The 19,800-nt window shown below is 41.7% G+C and overlaps 2 protein-coding genes across 3 annotated transcripts in view; one reads left to right on the top strand and one right to left on the bottom strand.

The window, feature by feature from the left end:
• Positions 1 to 2,567, top strand: part of aspdh (aspartate dehydrogenase domain containing) — a 5,553-nt gene extending 2,986 nt beyond the window's left edge. Inside the window, exons 6-8 of the mRNA XM_061748548.1 lie at positions 242 to 465; positions 551 to 690; positions 2,410 to 2,567. Of these exons, the coding sequence (XP_061604532.1) occupies positions 242 to 465; positions 551 to 690; positions 2,410 to 2,447 (402 nt within the window). The 3' untranslated portion in view covers positions 2,448 to 2,567. The remainder of the gene's footprint in view (positions 1 to 241; positions 466 to 550; positions 691 to 2,409) is intronic.
• Positions 1 to 19,800, bottom strand: part of gys1 (glycogen synthase 1 (muscle)) — a 20,844-nt gene extending 1,044 nt beyond the window's left edge. Inside the window, exons 1-18 of one of the 2 annotated variants that reach the window (XM_061748544.1) lie at positions 19,649 to 19,800; positions 14,579 to 14,697; positions 14,314 to 14,495; positions 13,376 to 13,567; positions 13,104 to 13,289; positions 9,552 to 9,696; positions 6,513 to 6,630; positions 6,230 to 6,350; positions 6,034 to 6,140; positions 5,690 to 5,749; positions 5,386 to 5,578; positions 4,481 to 4,607; positions 4,303 to 4,398; positions 4,049 to 4,212; positions 3,879 to 3,959; positions 2,121 to 3,759; positions 1,502 to 1,617; positions 1,332 to 1,409 (exon numbers count right to left, since the gene is read on the bottom strand). In XM_061748544.1, coding sequence (XP_061604528.1) covers positions 3,520 to 3,759; positions 3,879 to 3,959; positions 4,049 to 4,212; positions 4,303 to 4,398; positions 4,481 to 4,607; positions 5,386 to 5,578; positions 5,690 to 5,749; positions 6,034 to 6,140; positions 6,230 to 6,350; positions 6,513 to 6,630; positions 9,552 to 9,696; positions 13,104 to 13,289; positions 13,376 to 13,567; positions 14,314 to 14,495; positions 14,579 to 14,696 — 2,130 coding nt within the window. In that variant the 5' untranslated portion in view covers position 14,697; positions 19,649 to 19,800 and the 3' untranslated portion in view covers positions 1,332 to 1,409; positions 1,502 to 1,617; positions 2,121 to 3,519. The remainder of the gene's footprint in view (positions 1 to 1,331; positions 1,410 to 1,501; positions 1,618 to 2,120; positions 3,760 to 3,878; positions 3,960 to 4,048; positions 4,213 to 4,302; positions 4,399 to 4,480; positions 4,608 to 5,385; positions 5,579 to 5,689; positions 5,750 to 6,033; positions 6,141 to 6,229; positions 6,351 to 6,512; positions 6,631 to 9,551; positions 9,697 to 13,103; positions 13,290 to 13,375; positions 13,568 to 14,313; positions 14,496 to 14,578; positions 14,698 to 19,648) is intronic. The other variant, XM_061748545.1, reaches the window with a different exon arrangement.

Genomic DNA, 19,800 nt, shown 5'->3' with positions numbered 1-19,800 from the left:
AAGCTAAGGCAAGGAGAAGTTATTGGTTTAGCTTTTTTTTTTTTTTGGTCCCCATATGTACAGTATGTGTATGCACTTTTTTTTTTTTTAAATGATGCAATTTATTGCAAATTATATTGCAAACCACCAAGCCTGCACAGCTCACAGACCCCATTTTGAGAACCACTGGACTAGTCTCATATGGTTCTGAAAATTTTATTAGCTGAATAAGCTTCATTCTCATCTCTCTGGATGTCTGCAGGCTTTATTCATAAGGATGTCCAAGCATCCATCCTGCTTCCGGCTAACAGGAGATGTCCTCTCTGAGTGGACAGAGGGGGAAGGGAGGCGGGTTTTATTTAGCGGCTCGGTGGCGGAGCTGTGCCCTCTCGCTCCCAACAATGTCAACACTATGGCGGCGGCGGCACTGGCTGCAGGGAAGCTCGGCTTTAACGGCGTTCAGGGAGAGATCGTGTCTGACACGGCGTGAGTCTCCCTCTCATAATCTGGATGGGAAAGCAGCCTAGCACACCATTCGCAAATGATGTAATCACCCTATGTCTGGGCCCAGGTTGAGTGACTTTCATGTGGTGGAGGTGGAGGTGACAGGGCCTGGTGGTTTCTCAGTGCACACGGTGAGGAAGAATCCAGCCCGTCTGGGTGCTGTAACCGGTAGTGCAACATACAACTCATTTTGGAATAGTTTACTTGGTAAGTTTCCAAGTTTCTCAGGGTTCAGTGCAAATTTAAATTTTAGATCAAATAATGGCAGTTGATAGTCAGCTGTCATATGAAAACACTACATCCATCCATTCATTCATTTTCTGAGCCGCTTCTCCTCACTAGGGTCGCGGGCGTGCTGGAGCCTATCCCAGCTGTCATCGGGCAGGAGGCGGGGTACACCCTGAACTGGTTGCCAGCCAATCGCAGGGCACATACAATGATTACAATACAAACAACCATTCGCACTCACAGTCATACCTACGGGGAATTTAGAGTCTCCAATTCATGCATGTTTTTGGGATGTGGGAGGAAACCGGAGTGCCCGGAGAAAACCCACGCAGGCACGGGGAGAACATGCAAACGCCACACAGGCGGGGCCGGGGATTGAACCCGGGTCCTCAGAACTGTGAGGCTGACGCTCTAACCAGTCGGCCACCGTGCCGCCTGAAAACACTACAGCAACTTAAAAATAAATAAATCTTTCAAATGCCTCCCGCGTTGATGTATCGTTACATACAAATTCCGTTTTGAGACAGTCTCAATCCCAGCTGATCATAAGGTTGACACAGACAAACATTTACATGCACAGTATCACTACTTTGCAGTAATTGCATGACCAGTTAACTTACCTGCTGTAGTGTCTTGCCTGGTGTAAACCAGGCATGCCTTACTTTAACCCTGCATGTTTGGCAGGACCTCTCAACATTCTAGAGATGTTAACAAAGAACACAGGTGTGCGCACTAATCACAGCAGGTCTGCATCATTAACTAAAGCTTCATCTAAAGAGAAAGTACTTACAAAGACATTCGGGTGTTGTTGTTGTTGTGGCTCAACCGCCGTGGCTGGTGAACGACCATTCTGCATACCTGTTCTGTCGCCTGGCAGCAAAACGGCTCGTTAGGGCCACACTCTTCCTGTGGAATGAGACAATCTTTGTCACTACACCTGTGCCTGAAAAAAGAAAGGAGGCGGAATGTGGTAGGTCCTTGGCTTCCTGGCAGGAAAAAAAAAAAACTCAGAAGGATTTTCTGCAAAAATAACATACAAATGTATTTCAAACCCATTAACACGCTTCAGACAAGAGCTCGTTCAACCCAAGGATAAAATCCCATGACACAAACTCAGCAATGTTTTTTATGTGGCGCAGTGAATAGAGGAGTGCAATGACCTCTACATTGGTGGGACCAAGCAGCCTTTACACAAGCGCATGGCACAACATCGGGGAGTAGCTTTTTTTTTTTTTTAGTCTAAAGTCAGAAGTTTATTTGTATCTAAAAAAAAAAAAGGACATTCCTTTGAGAATGAAGATGTCAAAATTCTGGATAGGGAGAACAGATGGTTTAAAAGAAGTGTAAAAGAAGCCATCTACAAACTAGAACTAGAAAATCCTTCTCCAAACGGAAGTGGTTTGCATCACCTATCATCTGCTTATACCCAGTGGTGTTTTGAAACCAGTTGAGTGAATGAACAGTTGGAAGTCAGGACGGTCGTTCCCCAGCCACACCAAAACTTTTGACCTAAAGAAGCCTAATGGATTAAAGGTGAAATGTCTTCACAAATAAAGGGTCCAGTTGCCTCGATTCAACCTTGGCAGGTAACCAGGATGCCTGAGAATTTTACTTACCTACTTTAAAAAAAACAAAGACTTGAAAAAGTGATTACTCCACAACCAAAAATGACTTTTTTTTCATATTTTCTCTTTTCAGTTTGCAAAGGTCACGGGGGTCAGGTTTATTTGTGCTGAAACATCCAATGGCCAAAGACCGACTGCAAATAGAGGTGAACAGTGGATATTCCATGTGGTTGTTGCCATGTAAACAGCCAGAGGCTCTTGTGGTCCAATAAAACACACATTCAAGCAAAGAAGAGCAGTTATCCTTTGTAAAATGTTGACATGTCCTATATATTTACTCTTTTATTAAGTTCATATGGTGCAAGATTGGAAATGATACAACTCTCACATCTAGTATACATACATCTTGCAAAATGTTCTTCCTTCTACCACTTTCCAGCTCCTATTCTAGGCTCATCTCGCATGTGCAAACACAGTTGCAATCTCTAAAATGCCCCCCCCCCCCCCCCCCCCCCCCCCCCCCCCTCAATCATAAATACTCGTCAGTACACAAGCACAAAAGTGGGAGTGTGAGGTCATTCACAGTAATCGCAGCAGAAATTTAAGGCTTGGAAATAAAATTAAAACACAAAAACAAAGTCCTCAGTGTGAAAGGCCAAAGATTTTTGGTGCCATTTTTCTTTAGTATATGTTTTGTTTTAAATATTTTTTTTTCCATTCTGGGGTTTGACAAAGACAAACAAGGCATTTGAAAGACTGGGAAAAGTGCTACAAGTGAGTGTGAAACACAGTGTAATGGAGACACTTTAAGCGCCCTTACTGGCTACTCACAGCAAACGATGCTGTCTGTTTTCCAATTAGGAAAGAAGAGGTTCCTGCTTTGGAGTAGAAAGTTGATAAGACGGTAAAAAGGAGGATTGTGTTGTTTTTCCTGCTCATTAAAAAACCCTTAGCGACTCATAATTATGTTATGTCACTATCTTAATCCAGTGTTAGTAAAATACAGCAATTGTGACATTTTCACTGTGTGGTGTGCTGCTTATCCTTCAAAACAAACCACTTGTAGGACTGCTGGTGTGACTGAAAGAATCAAAACTTATATTTTTCAAACCTCTGAGGTACCCACTGGCTGGGAAGACGCAGATTCACATCAAACGTATTTTAAATTCATTATATAATTTGTTCTCTAAATGCGTGGTTGATTATTAGTCATCCAAAATCTCACAAGTGACGTTTAGCGTGTTCAGTTTCTCTCGCTTATGACACTGTTGCCATTCCCGCTGGCTTTTGCAGAAATCTTGTTTTTAAATGGCAACGTGCAGGGCTGGCGAATGTTGACTCTGTCCTTTTCTGCCTCCAGATCTTCGTCGTAGCGTTCGTCCTCATCGTTGTCCTCGACATCGCTGGGGTGGGGGGAGGAGTGGCGGGAGAGGGAAGGAGATGGCGGCACGGAGGCAGGACGGGGGTAACGGAAACCTGACGTCTGACGAGAAACATGAGAGGGACATCAGAGGGTATAGGATGGGATTTTCTACTAGGATAAAATGAATGATTACGCCAAGTTTAACTGATTTCCCCACATAAATATACAAGTTAACTTACTGAGGTGGGGTCATGAGGTTCGTACAGGAAGGTGTCAGGGAAGGCTTTAGCCAGGGCCATGTGACGTGCAGCGACATAATACTGACGCAAAAGAGAAATACGCAGTAGAATAGGTTTCAAAATGATCACGTAAAAAAAAATTGAACGATGCACCCTATTTGAACTCATACCCTGCCGAGGTATCTCCAGTCCAGGAGGTCGCTTAGACGTTCCGTGCGGTTCCTCTGGATGATTCTCTGGCGCCGGCTCTGCTTGCAGAACTGGAACAGGAAGGAAGTGAGCTGGTTACACGACTCGTCCACCCCTCGAAACCGCCGGTCCAGGATGTAAATCCCTGTAAAGGTGAAAGGTGTGAGAAGGAGCATATCCCTCTTACCTCATTTTTTTAATTATTCTGAAGATAAAATAGAATGAAGAAACCCACCATATGCTGAGGGATCTGCTATGTGTTCCTCCATGAAACAACCAAAGCCTGACAGGTTTGTTGAGATTGATGGAATTCCCATGACCGTGCACTCGGCTAACAATGATATGTAGAGTTTAGTTCACATTTACTCTTTCATTTAAAATACCAGCATCTAGTCAGCATGCATGAGTCATACCTGGTGTGTAGCCCCAAGGTTCATAGTAAGAGGGGAAGACGCCCAAGTGGCAACCTCTTACGAACTCCTCATAATCCATCGGAAGCAGCGGAGAGGTGGAGGACAGGAACTCGGGATGGAATATAATCTGGATGGAAGCATCACATAGGTGCCAGTTTAATGGCAATCTGTAGCTACAAGATGCTGCTGTTTAATAAACAGGCGGCCTCAATAGCTTCTTTTCTTTAATTCTGTAGCACCACATCGACTAAATATAGCTAGAATAAACTCACTTGAGCATAGACACTGCCCAACCAGAAAAGTCCATCACACATTTGACTGAAAATCTAAATTGGTTAGGTAGGACATGCAGTTCAACTCCCGTCCAGTAGATGACAGTGATTTACATCACAAAGTGGGTGGACAAGGCAAAAGTGTTTTTATTCATCTATTTATCCATCACAGCTCTGTGGCGGGTCACTGCCTCAATGACAAGCATGATTATCTGGAATTACACAGACATTAAATGGCATTTTGCACAATTTTTATACAAAGTGATGAAAACGGTTTGTGTGTAATCCTGTTTAGTAACCTACTAACAAACCAACCAAACAACAATGGCGATCCTAATATGACCTCAACTCTGTGTGCTTGATGGAGGATATTAAGTAAATACCTCACTAGCAGAATGAAATCTGAGCATTATTACCTTTGAAAGAGAAGATTTTTCAATATTGCTTTCGTATTGGATCTTAACTCATTCACTGCCAGCCCTCCCAGTTAACATGGATTTGACTTCTAAAGCCGTCAATGGCAGTGAATGTGTTTTAATACATTGTGCAGGTGTGTCTTACGCCGTGGTAAGTATTAATGTGTACTAGTCTATGGTTTTATTGTGGCTGAGGTCAGCTAACTTGTAAACATACCTTGATACGGTCAGAAGAGCTGTTGAAAAGGCCGATGCGCCGCACAGAGTTTAGAATGGGGTCGCCGCTGTCCTCCAGCATGTTATGAGTGCAGACCGGAGGCTGGCACTGTCTTTGAGTGGCGAAGATGGCACGCTTCATCATGGTGAAGTCTTCTTTGTCCAGCATCTTTGACACATCTGGCAGCTGCCCACTAAGAAAACGGATAGATCAAATATACTGTATTAGCTTGCAAAGTGATCTATTTGAAGCACATTTTCTATCAACATGGGGATAGTGTTACAAGATGTGAAAGAGGACTTACACTAGCAGTGACTCATAAAGTTTCTTTCCAAATCGCTCCTTCACAGTTTGAGCAGTATCCCTGTAGTGTAGAATAAAAGAAAAGCAATTATCATAAAACTACATCTACAAACGTGTATGGTGAAGACTACCTTGAGTGTCAGATAATTGTGACTTGAAATTCATGTCTGGTCTCAAATTTCTTAACATCTAGATTTAAATAAACTATATGGACTAAAGTACTGAAACACACTTAATAATTATCAATCCGGTTTGGTTAATTCATTTTCACATTTTGCATGTGTGCAGGGCTTGGTGAGCCAATACTTTTGTCCACATAGTCTACATTCAAAACGGCAGCCTCACCACAGTTGCTTCCTGACCGCTTGACCCTTTAAGGTCTCCACATTGAAGTTGTTTGTCCGAGCCGGCATAATAAAAAATGCAATGACGGTCACATCGCTGTGATTTACCTGCAAGTGTGTGAAATATGCAAATTTGTTTCATTATGAGAGGTGAATATACACATATGCCACTAGGACAAAACACCAAACACACTTACTCTTAGCAGGTAGTTGAGTCTGGCCAAAGACTCCAAGAAGATGTCAGCTCCTTTGTTGGAGAATTCATATCTTCCAGCAATGAAGAGGAACAAACACTTGTCCAGGTTGAAGTCAAGGTGCCTGATGGTCATGACAAAGCAGTATCACCAGTCATATGACTTTAATAAGCAATTAAGATCACTGCTCGACATCTACGCAATGATATAAGCAGAATTATAATAACTAGAAAATTACCCTATTGCAACCCAAATGTTTTTATGTGTGTGGTATTAGATTTCTGACCCGTAAAAGTGTCCCCTGACAAACTCCTGAATCCGATTCTTGCTCTGCGCGTGGAGGTTCTGAAACTCATGCACGGCTGAGAACTTCTTTACGTTGAGTCCGTTGGGAGTGACAATGTCTGTATGGGGTGTGAGGAATACATTACATTAGGCAATACACAAAATTAAAGACATCAAAGACCCATGCAGCGAATCTGCATTAATGCTGCCTTAAAAACTGCAGGGAAATTAGAAGAATCCCTCTTGAAGTATAATAATGTTCCAATCCAGCATGAACAAAACAAAACAAAAAAATGCTAGTATTTGCTTTGTTCTGTCAGCAAACCTGATCTTAAATGGCAATATCTAAGATAACCAATAAATACAGATACAGTAGATAATGTGTACTGTAGTATCTGAGAAAGTATTTTTTTGCACCTGTTGGTGACATCATAATACTGCATCTCTGCGTGGTCCGAGACAAGGCTCGAAAGATTCTGACTTCCCAATTTTATGGAATGCAAGATAAGGGATGAGTTGGTGAGGCAGTGATCCACTATATCATGGATTTTTGAGCATTTTCTTTACGGGTTTTTACAGTACATATACTGCCAAGACCAAAGATAGTGTTCCGTGCCTTCAGTGTAGTGCCGCAATACGCCGGGCAGTACTAAGCTATACTGGATCAAGATGCAGCGTAATGTTTTTTCTTAGTTTTTTACAAAATGTAATGCTGGTCCAGGTGTGTTAAAGTAGCAGTTTTTTGAAGATGTGCAATTATCCTAACATCTATGTTCACTCCCGTTGGCCCCGCTATGACATTTTGCAATACAGTATCAATAAGCTAGAAGACGTTGATTATAATATGGCTTGGTTGAACATTTGAGTTACAAAAATCTTCAAGCAAGCATGCTTTGAGTGTTATTTAGAGTACTGTGCAACCAAGGGACTCTTTTCATTTCCTGAAAGTGATGTTATACAGTATGATAGCCTGCGATTTCTTGACAGCGAGAGAGTCAGAACAGGTGCTAAGAAATACTTTCAAGTGTGTTTTAATACATTTAAATGTGTTTAAAGCAAATATATTTTAAAAACATATATTTAAAAAAAAAAAAAAAATTTTTATATGCTGTCAGTTTTCACTTATGTGTGCGTCCGGAACATATGCCTGCAATAAACGATGGTCCACTGTATTCATGCATACATAATGTACACATAAACTCGACTCATAACCCCTGTACTAATACAACCCCAATTCCAATGAAATTGGGATGTTGTGTTAAACATAAATAAAAACAGAATACAATGATTTGCAAATCATGTTCAACCTATATTTAATTGAATACATGACAAAGCCAAGATATTTAATGTTCAAACTGATAAACTTGATTGTTTTTAGCAAATAATCATTAACTTTGAATTTTATGGCTGCAACACCTTCCAAAAAAGCTGGGACAGGTGGCAAAAAAGACTGAGAAAGATGAGGAATGCTCATCAAACACCTGTTTGGAACATCCCACAGGTGAACAGGCTAATTGGGAACAGGTGGGTGCCATGATTGGGTATAAAAGGAGCTTCCCTGAATTGCTCAGTCATTCACAAGCAAAGATGGGGATAGGTTCACCTCTTTGTGAACAAGTGCGTGAGAAAACAGTCGAACAGTTTAAGGACAATGTTCCTCAATGTACAATTGAAAGGAATTTGGGGATTTCATCATCTACGGTCCATAATATCAATGTGTAAAGGATATCACCACATTGGCTCATGAACACTTCAGAAAACCAATGTCAGTAAATACAGTTCGGCGCTACATCCGTAAGTGCAATTTGAAACAGCAAAGCAAAAGCCATTTATCAACAACACCCAGAAACGCCGCCGGCTTGTCTGGGCCCAAGCTCATCTAAGATGGACTGATGCAAAGTGGAAAAGTGTTCTGTGGTCCGACGAGTCCACATTTCAAACTGTTTTTGGAAATTGTGGACGTCGTGTCCTCCGGGCCAAAGAGGAAAAGAACCATCTGGACTGTTATGGATGCAAAGTTCAAAAGCCAGAATCTGTGATGGTATGGGGCTGTGTTAGTGCCAATGGCATGGGTAACATCTGTGAAGGCACCATTAATGCTGAAAGGTAGATACAGGTTTTGGAGAAACATATGCTGCCATCCAAGCAACGTCTTTTTCATGGACGCCCCTGCTTATTTCAGCAAGACAATGCCAAACCACATTCTGCACGTGTTACAACAGTGTGGCTTCGTAGTAAAAGAGTGTGGGTACTAGACTGGCCTGCCTGCAGTCCAGACCTGTCTCCCATTGAAAATGTGTGGCGCATTATGAAGCGTAAAATACGACAACGGAGACCCCGGACTGTTGAACAGCTGAAGCTGTACATCAAGCAAGAATGGAAAAGAATTTCACCTATAAAGCTTCAACAATTAGTGTACTCAGTTCCCAAAGGTTTATTGAATGTTGTTAAAAGAAAAGGTGATGTAACACAGTGGTAATCATGACCCTGTCCCAGCTTTTTTGGAACGTGTTGCAGCCATAAAATTCGAAGTTAATGATTATTTGATAAAAACAATAAAGTTTATTAGTTTGAACATTAAATAGCTTGTCTTTTTAGTGTATTCAATTAAATATAGGTTGAACATGATTTGCAAATCATTGTATTCTGTTTTTATTTATGTTTAACACAACGTCCCAACTTCATTGGAATTGGGGTTGTACTTTGGCTCCTATAATAAATTCCTTAGTGTTTGTGCTGTCAGGAGTCAGCCCGGTGACACAGCAACTTTTAAAAAGTCATGTGGGCATTGTTGACATATAACATTTATTTCACTGGCCTATGGGGCCCAACATAATGCTCTGGCTAAATGATCAGGAGGAAGAAGCAGAGCAGGCCTGGTGATCTCCTTTAGACTTTTCTCTCATTACACATAACTAAGTTAATTCTATGTAGTCCATCTTCGTTGATGGTACTTCGGTAACTTTTGTTTTTCTTAAAAAAAACTTCACTTAACCCATGTGTCTCCCTCCAGTGAAAGCGGTTTGCAGTCTCTACACACCTGGTTTTCTTTTGAGCAGGTTTTCTGCCTCAATGGCTGTGATCTGGGACACAGTGGTGAAGACGTGGGCACAGTGGGCAGCTGCTCGCTCCAAACAGTAGCGATGGTAGATCTGTCTGTCGCCTGCTTCCTTATCTACGTTGAACTGACAAACACGCAGGCACGCACGCGCGCACACACACACACAAAGCCAGTGAGAAAATAATGTTTTCTTGTCTAGTTAGCTCTGCGAAAGATTACGTTAACAATGAATAATTTCATTTAGGTTGCATGATGGGCCAGTGGTTAGCACATCCGCCTCAAAGTTCTGAGGTTGTTGGTTTGAATCCAAGCTCGGGCATTCCTGTGTGGAGTTTGTATGTTCTCCCCATGCTTGCGTGTTTTTTTTTTTTTTGTTACTCTGGTTTCCACCCACATTCCAAAAACATAAATGTCAGGTTTATTGAAGACTCTAAATTGTGCTTTTTGTTTTCTTTTTTTTTTTTACTGTAAATGTGAATGCTTGTTTGTCTATTATGAGCCCTGCGATTGGTTGATGACCAGTCCAGGGTGTTCCCTGTAAAAAGCATATAACTGTCTGATGTGACAATTTGAAAATTTTCCTTGGTCGCTTATTTTACACTTTTTTCTGAACTCCTGTTTAAATTTCTTGTGCAGCTTAGTTCTTTAGTAATAACTTATTTTGGTAATAAATTCCTTATCACATTGGATCTCAAACTTTTTACACAAGGTTTTATTCCTAAAAAGTACATTTAACGTAATTGTAAGCCACTAACACTATGCAGTGTGAACATTTGCACTGCGCTTAAATATTGTGAAATAATTTTTTAAAAAATGCTACTTAAATGATTCAATTAAATTGTGTTGCACAAAGATTTTTAAAAATCATCTAAATAATGTTTCAAAACAAACAGCTCTGTAAGATTAATACAAGTTTTTAACTTAAAATACGACTGAATTGTATTTGGGTAGTCATTCTTTTGCATACCACGAGAGGAAGCCCGCGTAACGGTGGTGGTACTCATGCCACACTGAGAATCACTGCATTATCAGATTCATTTATGGGATTTTCTCCCTTCAAATTATGCATCCCAGAAAAGGATACATTTGTGTACACAGGTCATTATCCTGCTTACGCAATGTAAGAACCTGCACTAATACCACCTGTTGGGCAAAGAATTTCTTAAGCAAAAAATGATTTGTTATTTGAACTGAACTTGTGCGCACACCCAACTCCGTACTTTAGACCAGTATAGTCGCCTTCTCCAAACTATTCCCAGCATAAAATTGTCAAAAATGTCTTGCTTAGATGACGATTTGAGGGAGAAATAAAGACCCCAAAACACTGCGCACTGAACCGGCACCGGTTCGTAGGGCGTTTTGTATCGAGCCGTACAGAGAGATTGAACAAAAAATATTTCTTTGATCATCAGAGTCTATGTTAAAAGTAACATCTGCTTGCGCCTCTGTACACGTCAACCGCTCGTCTCAGTCATGTTATATTGTAGTGACAAAGTACGCCCCGAAAGCGAGCAAAAATGAACCAAAAACAAAGATCTTTGAGCGCTTCTTCAGAAAGGAGAAAGTGCAAAATTATGAGATGAAGAGCCTACATCTTCCAAGAAAAAGAAAACTGCATTTAAGAGTCAGCAGTCATACTTCAAATACGCATATATCGCTACAGGTGAGTCTTTTGCACCAAGCCCACTCTTCATAGTATGTGGCGCCAGCCTCACAAATGAAGCATGGCAATCAAACAGAATGACGCTTGTACAGTAACTAAGTATACAGCCAGGTTTTTTTTTAATCCAGCATAGAACATTTTTCACTTTTCATGTACAGTACAATTTTTAATGTACAGTTTAGTTGTATTTGCATTTTGTATGTAGAATATATTTGCATTTACTCTAACAACTGTTTTTACACATTTATTTAAGGGTACAATTTTTATTTAACTTTTAATGCGCAATGTTATATTTAATTCCATTACTTGCAAGTTCAGTTTTTTTTCTCTTCCTATATTTCAGCACAGTGTGATTGTTGAAACTACATAATGTTACAGTGGCTTACAATATTAAGTATACCGGAACTTTTTAGGAATAAAACCTTAGCCTCGTTTTTGATGTGCACTACTCATTACTGTATTTTAATGTCGCTATTAATGTTTTGTACTCAGAGAACTACCGTATTTTCACGACCATAAGGCGCACTTAAAAGTCTTAAATTTTCTCCAAAATGGACAGGGCGTCTTATAATGCGGCTTATGTGTGCACCGAGTTCCAAAATCTGTAAATGTTGTGTGACTTTGATGAGCGCTCCGCTTGACTGACGGGAAGCATTTCCTGCCGACACCCTGCGTATATAGAGGAAAGGCGGACGTGACTGAGGACAGCATGAGAACGTTAACGGGGGAAGGGTGCGCGTGAAAGAGGACGCTAAAGGCACGACCCAGTAGGTATATATGCTGGTATGTGCCATCTTCCGCTCCTTCTGTAGTAAAAAGATTGCCGACAAATACATCCAGCCCAACCACATCACCAACATGGACGAGGTGCCACTGACTTTCGACATCCCGGTGAACCACACTGTAGAGAAGAAGGGGACCACCACGGTAGCGATACGCACAACGGGGCACGAGAAGTCGGCTTTTACTGTTGTGCTTTGTTGCCATGGTAATGGACAGAAACTGCCACCTATGGTGATTTTTAAGAGGAAGACGCTGCCGAAAGAAAAGTTTCCAGCCGAAGTCATCGTTAAGGCCAATCAAAAGGGCTGGATGGACGAGGAGAAAATGAGAGAGTGGCTGAGTGAGGTGTACGTAAAGAGACCGGATGTTTTTTTTCCATGCGTGACCGTCCCAGTTGATCTGTGACTCCATGTGCGCCCATCTCACAGCCGCTGTGAAAAACCAAGTGCAACTAAGACTGGGAGGCAACACCGGGCGAGTTACGCCACCATATGTGAATGGATTGTGGATGCTTGGGCTAAGGTATCCGCTTTGACTGTGGTCTGAGCTTTCGCGAAAGCCGGCATCATTGCTGAACAGCCCCCCGGCAACGAGACTGACTCCGACAATGACGAGAGGGAACACGTCGTGTTTGTTGGAGAACTTGCCCAGCTGTTCATTTCAGATACAGAAGATGAGGACTTTGATGGATTTGTGGATGAGGATTGATCAAAAAATAACAGGAGTACATTGTTAAATCCTCAATAAAGTACAACCGAACTTTTGCTCCCGCTGCCTATTTAAAAAACATTGTTTTAGCGTGCATGCATGCTACCGTATGTTTTAAGCTAGCGTATGTTTTACCATGCCTGCGCCCAATAATACGGTGCACCTTATGTATGTGTTAAATACAGAAATAGACCCCGTAACTGAGACTGCGCCCTTTAATACGGTGCGCCCTATGGTTGTATAAAATACGGTAAGTATATTTTGAGGTGGTACATCAAAAAAAGTTTTGAGAACCACTGCTATAGATGATACGTCTCATACCCTTCTGTGTCAACGAAGTGTCAAATGCACACAGGTCAACACGTTCAAACACAAACCTCTGAAAGTTTGTTGTAGAAGTCGACATTTCCAGCGCACAGGTAGCGTCCCAGGAGTGTGGCGTGAGTGGTGAAGATAGTTGCTATGGGCAACTGTCTCTGTCTACACAACACCAAGCCCAGGCCGGCCAACCACTCGTGGAAATGGGCCACGACGTGAGGAGTCTCATCACACTGGGCCGCATACTGCAGTTCAGGGGAAAATATAGTTAGTCATAGGGAGATAATGGGATGTCCTTTTTAATGTCTGGAACTTAGCGGGAATCTCTGACCTCTCCAAGGAGCCAGGCTGTCAAAAAGCCAAACAGCACGGCATCGTTGGCCTCGCGGTCGAACCACGGAACACCGATGTCACAGAGATCCCACAGCTCACTCTTCCAGGTGTCCAGAGACCAGGCAGTGAAGCCCACATCGATCAGAACCACATACGGGCTGCCCTCGATGAGCCATCGACCAAAGTAGATCTGCCAAAGGGTAAGTGGTGTTGCAAGTGTGGGAAGTAAAAAGTAGGTGTCATGAGTAAAAGAAAATATTACATTCCAAAAATTTAACAAGAATGGTACCACACCTAACAATCTTGATTTCGATGAGCACCAAATTGAAAATACAGTACAGATACCGCCTTCATATGTCTGATATTGTCATTATGGTTCATGCATTATTCACTGAGAACTTAAGGGTAACCTCGCCCTATCGTGCAATGTAGAGCTCTTCTTCCTTCATCCTCATCACACCCCTCCAAAATGTTTGGTGGAAAACACTTCAGTATTTTTTGCGGCACATTAGCAAATGTAACATTGAAAACAAAACCTCTTTGGCTGAGGGGAGCTGTTTGTTTACACGCCGTTATGTTTCTTTCACACAGAGCAATAAAGGACTGAAACTGAAACACCCTGTTGGACTTATTTTGTCCTGGCAGTCAATTAAGCAGCCATGTGGTACTACTTGGGCTTATTTAAAAATACCACTTAAAAAAAAAAGAAAGAAAAAAAAAACACCACCTAGAGCTGTAAAACACAAAGCCTGTGCTTAATGATCTGTGTGCCCGCGCGTGCATATGTTCGAGTGAATGGAATTTCATACAACCTCTAACCTTTACGAGGAAATGTCACAGCAGTTTAGAGGCATGATCTCTCCATCGGGACATTCAGTTCTAACTCAGGCATGTGTGCGTGTGTGTGTTTGTTGTGCATGTGTGGTGATACTTTACCTTACACCCACTGGAGTTCATCTTGTCAATGGTCCTCTTGAGCACAGGGTTTGTGGGCTCGATGAGCTCCACTTGTGTGCGCACGTTGCTCTCCACGTAAGGGCCCACCAGGAAATAGTTCTCCCCCCATTCCTCGGACGTCAGGCGGGCTTTGGTCTGGATGACTGTGTAGATGCCGCCGACTGCACGCAAACAGCACCAAAATACATATCGTGAACCGATGTGTGTGTGGGTGTGTGTGTGCGCGTGCGTGCGTGTCACTTGCCTTTGTTCGCAACCTCCCAGGCAATTTCAAAAAGTACGGCGTCCTCCAAATCAAAATCCTCGTCCCATTCCTCCAAACCAGGTAGGGACGTGACAGACAAGCTGCGAGCCAGCGGCATACTGGGAAAACAGAAAACACACTGCACTGAAGTGACTGCACAATAACGTGTGCACAACATGATCATTAAATGATAGTTATTGAGAGTGGGACTCAAAAGTATCAATCTATTTTCTGTGCCACATGACGTCATTAGGGTCACGGGTCACTCAGAACTGTGAGGCGGCTGTGCTAATCAATTGCCCACCGTGCCGTCATAATAGTATTTCTTGAGTATTTATTTTTCTGACGACATTTTACTTTTATTCCTGACATTTGAATACAGATTTCTTTACTTTCGACTCCTTACTTTTTCAAAATAGGCTTGTTTCATTTATTTATTCTTTTTAACCCTCGTGGATACAGACACGACGTAAAAATAACAGAGAGTTAAAGTCAACCGCGGTTCAGATCATGACAGATAATGAGGAAAAAAAGGGAGTGACATGGAGGAACGTGAACCAGGGAGCATCATGACAGCAGCAACAGACTCAGAGAAGCAAGATATTAAATGTATTAATTTTTTAATAAATGATAAATTGACATTTAACATTTATTTACTTTTGTTATTAAGTATATTTTCGAGTCTGTACTTTTTTCCTTTTACTTATGTACAGGAGTTGAATCATTTTTTACCCAAGTATCTGTACTTTTACTTTTGCCACCAATGCTTATGGACAATGCAAAATCTTTAATTAACCTACCATGCATGCTTTTGGTTATGGCCAGGATTGACAAAGGTGCTTTTGAAAGTCGATCACCAGTTCGCTCGTGAGAGAGCAAATGTTTGTCAAGGGATAATTAAACTTTGGCGGGAAAAAATGTCATTGCCCTTGAGGGTTTACCTTAACTGACATGGTTAAGTCAATACTACAATAATTTGCATATTTGGAGAATGTTGGGAAGCATGGGCAGAACATCGTGTCCATCCATCCATTAATTATCTTAAACGCTTAACCCTCACTAGGGTCGCAGGCATGCTGGTGCCTATCCCAGCTGACTTCGGACAAGAGGCGGGGTACACCCTCAACTGGTCGCCAGCCAATCGCTGGGCACATATAGACAAACAGCCATTCACACTCACATTCACACATAAGGGCAATTTAGAGTCTTCAATTAACCTACCATGCATGGCTTTGGAATGTGGGAGGAAACCGGAGTACCTGGAAAAAACCCATGCAGGATTTCATTCAAAGCTACTGTATTTATCTAATTATTCAGTCCCATCCCATCCCGAATATATGAAATCTTAATTCTCTCTACATGAGTGGCCATAATGTAATGATAGCTAATAAACAGATCTTAACCATTAAATGTTCGGAACCTGTGTGTTTATGTTGATAAAATACTCCACCACTATCGTTGTTGTTTTTAATCACCCATTTCACAGCAGACACAAAAAGCAATATTATTAGTACAAACCCCAATTCCAATGAAGTTGGGACCAATGGGATGTTTTGTAAAATGTAAATAAAAAGAGAATACAATGATTTGTAAATCCTATTCAACCTATATTCAATTGAATACAACCCCAATTCCAATGAAGTTGGGACGTTGTGTTAAACATAAATAAAAACAGAATACAATGATTTGCAAATCATGTTCAACCTATATTTAATTGAATACATGACAAAGCCAAGATATTTAATGTTCAAACTGATAAACTTGATTGTTTTGAGCAAATAATCATTAACGTAGAACTTTATGGCTGGAACACGTTCCAAAAAAGCTGGGACAGGGTCATGTTTACCACTGTGTTACATCACCTTTTCTTTTAACAACAATCAATAAACGTTCGGGAACTGAGGACACTAATTGTTGAAGCTTTGTAGGTAGAATTCTTTCCCATTCTTGCCTGATGTACAGCTTCAGCTGTTCAACAGTCCGGGGTCTCCGTTGTCGTATTTTACGCTTCATAATGTTCCACACATTTTCAATGGGAGACAGGTCTGGACTGCAGGCAGGCCAGTCTAGTACCCGCACTCTTTTACTACGAAGCCACGCTGTTGTAACACGTGCAGAATTTGGTTTGGCATTGTCTTGCTGAAATAAGCAGGGGCGTCCATGAAAAAGACATTGCTTGGAAGGCAGCATATATTGCTCCAAAACCTGTATGTACCTTTCAGAATGAATGGTGCCTTCACAGATGTGCAATTTACCCATGCCATGGGCACTAACACACCCCCATGCCATCAAAGATGCAGGCTTTTGAACTTTGCATTGATAACAATCCAGATGTCCCTTTTTACTCTTTGGTCCAGAGGACACGACATCCATCCATCCATTCATTTTCTCTACTGCTTAGTCTGCCTTTTGATGTAAGCTGGGATGGGCTCCATCGCCCCGCGACCCTGAATAGGATAAGTGTAGAGAATGGATGGATGGATGGACGCGACATCCATGATTTCCAAAAACAATATGAAATGTGGAATCATCAGACCACAGCACACTTTTTCACTTTCCGTCAGTCCATCTCAGATGAGCTCAAGCAATATCCTTTCCACAATGATGCCAGTTTTTAATGCAGTGCCTGAGGAATCAAAGGTAACGGGCATTCAATGTAGGTTTTCACCCTTGCCGCTTATGTGCAGGGATTTCTGCAGATTCTCTGAATCTTTTCATGATATTACAACCTGTAGGTGAAATCCGGGAAGTCCTTGCAATTGTACATTGAAAAATGTTGGTCTTAAACTGTTGGACTACTTGCTCACATAGTTGTTCACAAAGTGGTGAACATCACCCCATCTTTGCTTGGAAACAACTGAGCTTTTCGGGGATGCTCCGTTTATACCCAGTCATGCCACTCACCTGTTTCCAATTAACCTGTTAACCTGTGGAATATTTCAAACAGGTGGGTTTTTTTTAGCGTTCCAGTCTCTTGTTGTCCTTGTGCCAGCTTTTTTTTCAAATGTGCTGCAGGTACCAAGTTCGAAATGAGTCAATATTCACACATACAAAAAAAAAAACACTAACAGTCATGAGTTTAAATATTAAATATCTTGTTTTTGAAGTGTATTCAATTGAATATAGATAAAAAAATATTTGCTAATCATTGTATTCTGTTTTTATTTACATTTAACATCCCAACTACTTTGTAATTGGGTTTTGTAAGTGGCTGGGACACATCCATCCATCCATCCATCCATTTTCTATACCGCTTATCCTCACTAGGGTCACTGATGAGCCTATCCCAGCTGACTTTTCCAAAGAGCCGTTGTACACCCTGGACTGGTTGCCAGCAAATTGCAAGGCAAAGCACATGTAGACAGACAACCGTACACAGTAGATGGATAACACAAAAAAATGACATGAAACCTTTTAGAGGGTTGGTGCATGGGCCAAGAAAAGCAAATCAATGGTACAATCCACCCTCCAGAATCACATAGTCACCACCCATCAAACCAGGAACACATTGTGGTACTGCTAACTAACATGCACAAACCAACAACCATTTTGCATAGTCTGTAGGGTGTCTGCACTCTATTTATTGACATTCTAGTTGTCCATTCATTCAGTCATTATAGCAACGCTAAAACAACAAATGTAATGGTGGCTTCAGATATTTGCGCAATATGCGCAGTAATCTGTTGAGAAGCAGTGTGTTTCCAAGTTAAGGCAAAAGCCCAACCAGTCTGTTTTCGCCATAAGGTTCACTGTGTAATTTAGAGCCACCATTGTGTCTGTGTGTACATGTTTGAGCGTGAGAGAGTCTTTTATAGAGATACTTGGGAAGGTAGCCAGAAGAAGCCCTTTGACCATCTCAGATTGTAAATAGACCAATACTGCAAACACACACACACACAGTGTGCTCAACAACTCACCCCGAGTCCACCTAAGAGTTCTTTTTAACAACATAGAAAAGCTATATAACCCAAACTGGGTTATACACTCTTACCGATACAGCTCCAAATTCAAGGAGGGCAAAAATTTGATTATCTACATCGTTATTGTTGTCTCATCATGGAGGAGGATCATTTGGGGAGTAGTGGCACTAAGAACATGGCTTTGCGTTTAGTTCCTGCTTGCTCAAATGATGCAACCTGATGAACAAATGGTGAAAATGAGAACCAATTAGACGACGCAAAGGTGAAGCAAGGCCCACAAGAGGCTGGGTCAAGTATAAACTTGATTTACTTTTCGTGACATTCCAAATGTGAACTACTTGTAATGTGAAGTTGGGAAATATTTGACACAACAAATGTGTGGTTGACTTTGGAGCTGATATCAGACTGCTATGAATTTGTGCTGAGCTGACAGCAGTAAACAAAGGGGACACATGAGTGAACAGGCTCTGTGTAGTCCAGTTGTTGAACATGATCGCTTTCAAACTTACCTTTAAATAGATGTTGACAGTCTTCTTTAGGTTCACATAAGGGGGAGGTCGTATTTAGATACTTGAGGTGTGAAAATTAAATACTACAATGCTACACTTTATACAGAAATTGGGATACAGTGGGACTTCATTGACAGCAATATATAGGGTATTATTATTAGCCCAAAATCTTATCAGGATGCGCCTAGGCTGTCAAACGTACCACCCCAGTGACAAGCTTTTAAAATCGGGAAAGCTAAAATTTTGTTTGCATGGGATACCACCTCTGAGACGCTCGTCGTCGTCATCATCATCATCATCATCATCATCATCATCATCATGCCCTTGTCCACTTGTTGTCCACTAGTTTGATTACTGGGCGCATATAAAGGCCTACAGGCAAAACAAATACAACTCTGGGTATGGAAGACGCATTTGCACGCCCACCATAAAAATATAAGCACGGAACTCCAGAAATCAAGTTCCTGCCTGGACATGCGAGTATGGTTACATATAAAGCGTCTTTGATGGAGCGAACGGGAGGACGCTCGCCTGCGGAAACACGCGAAGGACACGACACATTTGACCCGCGCCAGCGTCGGACGAGGAAGTATTGCACTGTCGTTCATTTGCAAAGATAAAGGACGCGGATGTCTACTCACCCTTTTGCTTCAACGTCAAGTGGTCGGGCCACACATTGCCAGCTGTCGCGGTCAGTCGGATGGGGGGGGGGACTGTGGGAAAAGGGGGCGGTAGCTTTTGTCAAATGTCATCCACTCACATTGACTACGTGCGTTTGCACACTGACGTCAGG

Source organism: Phyllopteryx taeniolatus, chromosome 16 (genome assembly GCF_024500385.1).
Source record: "Phyllopteryx taeniolatus isolate TA_2022b chromosome 16, UOR_Ptae_1.2, whole genome shotgun sequence".
Taxonomy (NCBI): Eukaryota; Metazoa; Chordata; class Actinopteri; order Syngnathiformes; family Syngnathidae; genus Phyllopteryx; species Phyllopteryx taeniolatus.
This window is presented reverse-complemented; position numbering and strand designations above follow the sequence as displayed.